The sequence below is a fragment of the Cynara cardunculus genome, assembly GCF_001531365.2.
Source record: "Cynara cardunculus var. scolymus isolate 2C chromosome LG 2, CcrdV1, whole genome shotgun sequence".
NCBI lineage: Eukaryota > Viridiplantae > Streptophyta > Magnoliopsida > Asterales > Asteraceae > Cynara > Cynara cardunculus.
The window spans coordinates 7,761,087-7,769,824 of record NC_037529.1 but is presented as its reverse complement, the minus strand read 5'-3'; the positions used below and the strand labels follow the sequence as shown (position 1 = coordinate 7,769,824).

General features: G+C 35.4%; 1 protein-coding gene across 1 annotated transcript; it reads right to left on the bottom strand.

The window, feature by feature from the left end:
* Positions 1-2,700: 2,700 nt before the first annotated feature.
* On the bottom strand, positions 2,701-8,383 carry LOC112507456 (GDP-mannose transporter GONST2-like). Its single transcript, XM_025112053.1, has 11 exons — positions 7,955-8,383; positions 7,654-7,719; positions 6,139-6,348; positions 5,768-5,975; positions 5,060-5,199; positions 4,769-4,898; positions 4,192-4,290; positions 3,869-4,023; positions 3,674-3,790; positions 2,945-3,042; positions 2,701-2,867 (listed from the first exon to the last, which is right to left on the bottom strand). The coding sequence occupies exons 3-11, from the start codon at positions 6,333-6,335 to the stop codon at positions 2,824-2,826; spliced, it is 1,188 nt and encodes a 395-aa protein (XP_024967821.1). The 5' UTR covers positions 6,336-6,348; positions 7,654-7,719; positions 7,955-8,383; the 3' UTR covers positions 2,701-2,823.
* Between the last annotated feature and the right edge of the window lie 355 nt (positions 8,384-8,738).

Below are 8,738 nucleotides of genomic sequence, written 5' to 3'. Positions count from 1 at the left end.
TGTGAGACCAATGGTTTTTCGTGAGACTCGTAAGACCAATTGTCAACCCTTGAATTAGATCTACTATCTGACAATCTAAACATTCATAAATGTCACGAGACTTCTCAATAATCACAAAATTGAAAGATGAAATATTATAAAAAATTTAAGTCATGTAGGGAAGGTATAGCATTTGGAAGATGAAATATTATACATCAAAGACATTCATAATTTAGATATTAATCTCAACCAACTAGGGTTTTGATGATCATTTCCCTTCTCATTTGTTGCTACAAACATTGTGTTAAATACAAGGTTATAAACGACGTGACAATTACGTGGTAGGGAGGTTAAGCCTCAAGTTTTACATGTCATACTGAGAACGTGACATTTTTCAAAGCATGATATAAGACACAAATTTATATGTTTTCTACATATTATTTAATCAGATAATTATATTAAAAAATTTACATTCATGTTAGAAGAAGAAAAATCATTTAAATTATTATTATTATGAAAATAATAATTTTTAAATATTCAAACAACATGATTCCATGATGTCACTACAATAAAATTGGTTTTATAGGATGTCTAGATTGTCTAAGCATCTTAATAGCATACTTTATAGAACTATAAAACGTTTTATCTAAAAGTGTTACATGTGATTGGTTTAAGGACGTTTTAATTTAGACATTTTAACAAGTTTTTTAGGACGCTTTTAAAATAAATTGTTTTATTAGCTATTCTATAACACTTTTGAGAAATGTCTTATAAACTATCTTTTTATAGGACACTTGTGTTTATAAGACATTTTTTTCAAATAGTGTCATATAAAATAATTAATACGACACTTTATTTTAAAAACTTCCTGAAAAACTTATTATAACGCCTAAAAGTGTTTTATAAATCTATTGTAATACTTTTAGATATAACGTTTTTTGGTTTGGTCCTATAAAATATGTTTTCGGACGCTTCACATTTTAGGCATCCTATAAAATCAATTTTTTTGTAGTGTATGTGTTAATTCGTGAAACTTTGATTGATGTAATTAGATAAATCTATAAAATTATAAACTCTAAAGTTGAAAAGTGTAGAAACACGAAATTTTAAAAACTAAAAAAAAAATTTGAAAAAAGTCATGTCTTGTTGAAAATGCACGCCTTATAAAAACGTTATAAATCTTATCGTAACAATGAAGACATTTCTTACTACGCCTTTTTGAACCCTAGTTAAATATAATGATATTAGGGGGCTGTTTGACGATTGTTGAATGGTTTGGTGCAGAATAATTAAGTGGTCAAAATGATTAAGAGGCTCTAATGATATAGTGCAAAATGAAATATAATTATTTAGTAATTGTGTACAATGAAATTAGGGCTCTTAATGGTTAAAGGAGATCCAATATACAAAATCATTAAGAGGATTTTAGAACCATTAAGAGGCAAACTTTTTTTTGGCAAACAAGATTCACCTCTTAATGGTTCAAATGTTGCCTCTTAATGAAACTATTAAGAAATAAACAAACCACCTTGGGTTTAAATAAGTAATGCCTGATTACCAATTGATTCCAGTAACTAATTTAGAAGACAAATGAATGAGTCGTACGAACCCCAGAATCACAAAATGCTTTGTAGATAAGCTTTATTGAATTAATACACCAATTTTGAATATTGAAGGCTTAACCCAAACAAGTTCGAATTTTACTTCGATTTTTCAAAAAGGAAAACCTAAAATGCTTCGAATATATTTTCGATGTTTATTTGGTTTCTTTTGACGAGTTTTTAGATCCCACCAACTCGGATGTGGTGTAAGTGTCATGTTACGTGTCGTGGATTCAATTCATGGTTTTTACGGAAACAATCTATCCATACCCTTTGGGGTAGTAGAAAAGTCGACATACATACATCTTACCCCATTACAATGCTGAAGGTTTTCATCGACGGAAGGTTTTGTTATAAATTCGTCGATAAAAGTGAGATTCATTTGTCATCTGATACTGAAAATCTGTTGATCACCAACACCCGCATACCACCGAAGGGTTTCTGACAAATTCACCCACGGATTACTGATGATGGAGATCATTAGTGACGAATGTTCGAAGGTCAACATTAGCGACTGATTTCCAACGGGTCTCCGACAACCTCTTATTATCAAATATTAATTATGGATGGCATCTATTGCCGCAGGCCTATCCGTTGGTAAGTTGGCCGTTAGATTGGTTTTTTCTTAAAAATAACTTAAAATTCTCATATGTTCATGTATAAACTACGAATAACCTACTTACCTATTTTTATCATCATGGCCCTTATCTTCAACAAAATTATGCATGTAAAAGTGATTAAAATGACATAAACGTAAAAATAAATTTGAAGAAAAATATAGACGAACGCTTAACTCGATTCATAATCAACCATAAGTGAAAGTTGGATACGAAAGAGTGTATAAAAGAAACTTGACTGTGCCAAATGCATAACGAGCAGGTAACAAGCACGATAGTTGACACGGACACTTATACCAACCGCCCCCATAATGCAAAGCTAGAGAAAACGAAAAAATCGAAATGGGTATTTGTAATATCGTTAAGAAAATAACAACAATAACATAAAGATTACTTCTGCATGATAAAGTTGGCATCTTGACTCCTGGTGTGCCTTTGAACCAGAACAGAGCTACTACTTTATATATCAGCTTGTATATATATAAGGCTTCTTTAAGCCCCTTTTTAACTTCAAACCCTTCATGGTTTCCGATTTAAATTATTTCCAGAATCGTACTTTGATCTGGTTCCTATCACCAATCAGCATGTAACTGGCACAAGCTTTTTGACTAAAAGACAGTATGCGATTATGACATTTTGGCCTTGGCAAAGAATATACCAGCAAATAAACCTGTAAAATGAATAAACATGAATTCAGCCTGAAATTACTGTTGCTGGTATGTAGCTACGATCATGTTTATTTCTTACCAAATAGTATGCTGAAGAGATTTGGCAGGCTAACGGGAACATTGAACAACAGTAAACCAGCAATCGAGATGGGAATCTTGTTTAACGAGCCCACCAAGCTGTAATGCAAAAACAGACTTTGATAGAAAACATCGGCCTAAAACATGATCTTTTTAAACTATGATCAGCATAGGTTTCTGTTTGTTGAGTGGGAAAATGTTAAGTTAGAGTCAATCATAAAGGCCATGTCTTAACAACCATAAGAGCATCCACAACCAAGTTTTTTTAAAGTAGTTTTTAAAGAGCTTATTGGCCAGTTCATATATCGAAAAAGCTCCTGAGAACAAATTTCACCTTTCTTCTTGTAACTGTACAACCTCTCAATAAGTTTCGTTTTCTTGGTAACCTAAGCTTGTGGGTCCCACCTTTTGCTAAAAGCTTTACCGCTGTGGATGCTTTAGGCCAGCTTATTTTTTAACTTATTAGAAAAGCCTTATTTGGTTAGCCATAATTGGTTTATAAGCTAGCTAGCTTTCTGAAAAGCTACTTCCAATAGTGTTTTAATAAGCTCTAAGGGATTTTTCCACTTTTTCCCACTAATGTCCCTTATACTTTTTTAATTTAAATTTTCATCATGTCCTTTTAGATCATTTTACATTATAATCTAGCTTATCAATCGGTATTTACCAAACATGACTAGTTTATAAGCTAGCTTATCAGCTAGTTTGCCAAACATAGCCAAAGTGTTACCTGTAAGTGGTAGGACCGGTTTGGTTCAAAAACCACATGGAGGTGAAGCTAATGGCAAGTCCAAGAATCCCACTAGCAGTTGCCACAACCCAAAACATGGGAATCTTGGTTACATCCCTGAAAACCATAAAATCAAACAGATGAGGGTACAGAATACTATTGAACAGTGGTTGTAGAAATAAAGTAAGTACTTACGCGTTGATCACATAAGTCCATTCGCCGAATAGGATAATCAAGAATGCGCCAAATGGTAATGATAATAAATTATTCAGCAACACCATTGAAACTTCATTCAGAGATCCAGATTTTGTCACAGCTTTGGCTGTGTCCATGACTCGCCGTAGGGTAAGCTGTTTGTAGATTATAAATATATATATTTATATACAATCGCAGACATATATGCATACAGGGTCTAAGAAATTACCATTCTATCCTCTTATTGTATTCCCAAGTGCACGAAAAAGATTGAAGCAATGTAGTATAGAATGAAATAGAGGGTGTTCGCGTAAACGACTTACTGAGTAGCTTGCAGTCAGAATGCAATTCACTAGTTGCCATGTGTAACCCGTTGCATCAAACGAGAGATCTGTTATACCTCCAGTTACGGCAGAGATAATCTGCAGTTTTTGATGCCACAGTTAAAACTTCTTGCAAAGATTAGTACAGATTCCACTGAATTCTTCGTGATTAGGATAGATGATACCCAAAACAATACAGATTCTGAAGTTTTAGTTGGTTCCATTTAGTGTATATCAAACTGTATGCAGTCATGGTGTGTTTGGTACGCAGACGGGTTGGATAAGACAGGATGGGACTGGAGGGCAAGAGTGAGGTAGGCTGGTGAAAGAATTGCGGAAAGTTTTAAAGTTTTAATCAACATGGATAGTTTAGTAATCTGCCAATATTGACCCCTCACCTGGTTTCTCATTCCACCTATTTTGGTGGGCCAGTGTTGTCCTGTCCAAGTTTGATGTCACACTAAACGTGGGACAAGAAGTTTTTGTCCTGTCATGTCTTGTCCCACAGTGCCAAAGCACACCCTCAACAAACAAGTACTTGGAGCAAAATTTAGCTTGGCAGCATAAAATTGCATACCATAAGAAACATCGCAGTCCACACTTTTTGATTCTGTCGCTTACGGAATATATATAATTCACCAACTGCTGTTAAAATATTTGTCACATTCTTCAGGATCGTTACCATTGCAATATTTATGTACTTCAAACTGAAAGGATTCGCCAGAAAACATGAACCACGTATGATTAGAGGTTAAATACCGAAGTAAGCATTGATTATTTCAATAAACAAAAGAATCATACAACTCTATTCCCCTTTAGCATGTGGTTTTATTCTGAGAAAACAAGAATTCTTTCACAGATGACATACCTATACATGCCTGAAACAAGCATGCCCACGAATATCAAATTCACAGGTACCCACACCTTAATCAGCTTCCAGTTGAGCTTTTCCAGTGAAACTGCTCCAGATAAACCCAAAATGATAACTATGATAGAACTGATGAGGTTCTGCAAGAATGAAAGAGGAAGGCTAAGCGACACCATTACAAAAAAAAAAACTTCAAGACCAAAGTGAACAAATTATCAAGGGTTCAAAATGGTTGCACCAGCTAACTATGATCTGTAGCGGGCATCATACAAACATAGAGCTAGAGGGGAGGAAGGGAGCTGAAGAAGTAGAGAGTAGGGTTTAGGGTTAATATCATAGTAGTTAGGTTACCAGATCCCTAAGTTAGACTAGGGTTTGTAGTTTCTGCACCTTGGTTATGTTTTTCCTGTACTTGCTTTTGTACTGATATTGCTTACTTATATCCAGCTTTTCAAATTTTTGCATGCATGGTTTTTCTCTCTTTCACGCACTTTTCACAAGCCAAGGGTCTTCACGGAAACGGCCGCTCTACTCTTTGAGATAGAGGTGAGATCTGCGTACAACTTAACCCCCACCTCCCCCCCCCCCAAAAAAAAAAAAAATGACCCCACCTTTTAGTGGGATATACTGGGCTCCTTGTGTTTGACTAGAATATAAATAGATACAAATATATGTACACATATATAGTGAAGTATATGCCATACTTACCTGATAAAACATCAATGATATTCCGGCATCAAAAGCATAACTTGAAAGGACAACTTTGTTGAGCAATATCATGCTGCAAGAAGAGAGACAGTATGCAGATCCAGATAACAGAGGTCCAGATCTAACTTTGAGTTCGTGTGCCCTCTTCTCACTTGTGTCAACATGGAGTTCATCATTCTCATTTGACATGGCCCGATTGCCTCTGGATCTGCTTGAACATAATAGGCACTTCTATCAGTTACCTAAAAAGATTGAATATGATAATTGCAATCGAATGAAATGTGAATTGTGAAGTACTTGATACATCTTTCACATTTTAACATAAGAGATTCAATTATCAAACATGATACAAGGCAGCATCATAGTTTCACCTTTCGTTTGTTGCTCTGCGCTCTGCAGGGGATAACATACCGCTACCTGGTTGATTTCCCTGAGGAAGAAGACCACCAATGATCCTGCGCACCACATTCACCTTTCCACCAAGTGGAGACATCTCAATTGAAGAATTGAAATCCGATTCCTTGACATCGGGATTAATAGTAACATTCAACTTGAATTCGGTTGACATAGATGCAATATACCTGTCACAATATCATTGACGGTATGCTATCAGAAAAAAGTGTAAATCACCATCAAATACTGAACTTCTTTTTTACACTTTTGAGCAGTAGATTTCCCAAAAAAGAAAAGATAGTATCACATATGTAAAAACAATCATTTCTAAAATCATCATACAGTGCATGACAATAACCTACTAAGCTATTAGATTTGTCGATAAGCAACGTTGGGGATTGGAATGAAAAAAGAGTTCAAATTGCATATAATGATTCTAAATGATCTGGAAACTTATGAAAAAAGGGAAAACTTCAAGCACCAAAGCTCCTCGGCTTCAAAGAGTGTTGGAGTTCTAGGTCGGCTAGACTGGGGCCATTACTCTTCAATATATGTTGGAACCTCTCTTCTCTCCTCAAGGGCTCTTTGAAGAGTAGTCTAATGGGGTTCACATATGCTCATATGGTATGAGATCGAGGTCTACCATTATAAGGACCGGACACTCGGGGGTAATTTGTACCCATCTAACCTACTCACAACACTCCCGGAAATTCTATGCCCATCCAGCCTCTGTGGAGGGCACATGTTGGAGTCCCACATCAACTAGACTTCGACCATTTCTCTTCAATATGTATTGGGACCTCTTTTCTCTCCTGAAGGGCTCTTTTGGAGGGTAATCTACAGGAGTTCACATCTTCTCACACAGGGGTTGGGGAAGGAAGTTCTTCTGTGGAGCATTTCCTTCAATTTTTCAAAGAGATTAAAGTCATAACGCGCAACCTTTACCATTTTCTTTGAAGCTCCATTGTTGGTTCCAATAAAAGAGGCAAAAGAAATCGGTAGTACAAGGAAGCAAACAACTGGAATTCAGTTGCAAGTACAGCTCCAGCTGCAGACCGTTGATTATGGAAGTGAAAGTGAATACTCAAAGTGCATCATACTTGATTAACCATTAAGGACTTGGAATTCTTGAAGTAGACAACTACTTTAAGGTACGATCTCAAGAGTACCAGATCTTTTTCAGGATAACCAAGAGTTCCAAAAATTAGAGCTTTTGCCCGAATTAAATCATCAATCAACCACGAGAATTTATGATCAGAAACTCGGTGCTATTAAGACATGAGATCAACATAATCATCCTGAATTCAGTGCACAAAACTATTTCATTTCAATCAAGAACACCAACGTGAACAGAAACACACACCAAACTCATTTTGGTAAAAGGGTTGATCATATCACTCAGTATAAGCTAAATATATAAATAAATATGAGATTCCATCAATGCAATAAGTAAGGATTGAATCGTTATCAGCTGAAAGGGAGAAAACTCTTACCCGAATTTATTCAGATTGTTCGTAAAGGGCTAGAATGCTTGCCTTCGATTACAAAATGCTGATGAACTAGTTCACAACAAAATAACCCACATAAATTCTCTGACCGATAAACCCAAATTAGAAAGAATAAAAAGAAACACTCAAAAAGATCCAATAATAAACAGCAGAAATCGCTGAATCAGACTATAAAAATTAATTCCACGCACCAAACCCAAATTGCTGTGTGAGGCACTCAAAGGGGAAAAGCGAACATGCAAAGGCGTGAAACTGAAGTGCAGTGGCTTCGTAATTTAACGAATACCTTAAGAAACCTCGAGCCGAAAGATATGGAGACATGAAATGGAATATCATCAAGTAGCGAGATTCCAGGGGGGGAGAGGATGAAGCGCCCTTAGGATAAAGGTAAACCGGAATACGGAACTGATTTGAAGGTGGAGACTCCATCGGAAAGTCAACAGAAGATCCCCCATCCTCGATCGCTTCAACAGCAAGTGTTTGTGAATGTGCGCGCTGTATGAATGTGAGAGATTTACGTGTCATGATTAAAATAAGAATTTAAATGGAATAATCTAGAAACAGAATTGTATGATCCTCGCAGATAGCTGTGAAGAGAAGCAAAGTGTTTTTGGTGGGTGTTAAGGGGCAGAGATGAGAGAACTGTGGCAGTGGAACGATGGAAGTTGATGCTTCTCACCGGAAAAAATGGAGCCTTTTTAGCTGATCATTTTGTGTTTTATGGGCTTGGACCTAACGAAATATGTGATTCTAAAAATACAGCCCATACGTAGAAATTCATTTACTGTTGGGTAAAATATATTAAATAGTAACATATTTTTATAAATTTTGATATTATATTATTTTACTTTTAATTTTTCTTATTACAGTAATATACTTTTAAAATATTTTTTTATTAAGACATCATATTTTTAAAATTTTACCAGTTATAGTATTGGTCATTAGGTAACCTTTTAAATTAAATTTACTCATTATATCAGGTTTCTTTGCCATCTCATTGTCTATGTATGTTGTCAACATATACGATAGTGCTGACATAACATTTCTTATTATAACATTGTACTTTCAAA

Coding starts and splice junctions, on each gene's coding strand:
- LOC112507456 (XM_025112053.1), bottom strand. CDS start 6,335: ATGTCAACCGAATTCAAGTTGAATGTTACTATTAATCCCGATGTCAAG. Junction 4,899..5,059: donor CTTGTTTCAGGCATGTATAG/GTATGTCATCTG, acceptor GAATCCTTTCAG/TTTGAAGTACATAAATATTG. Junction 3,791..3,868: donor TGGACTTATGTGATCAACGC/GTAAGTACTTAC, acceptor TATGGTTTTCAG/GGATGTAACCAAGATTCCCA.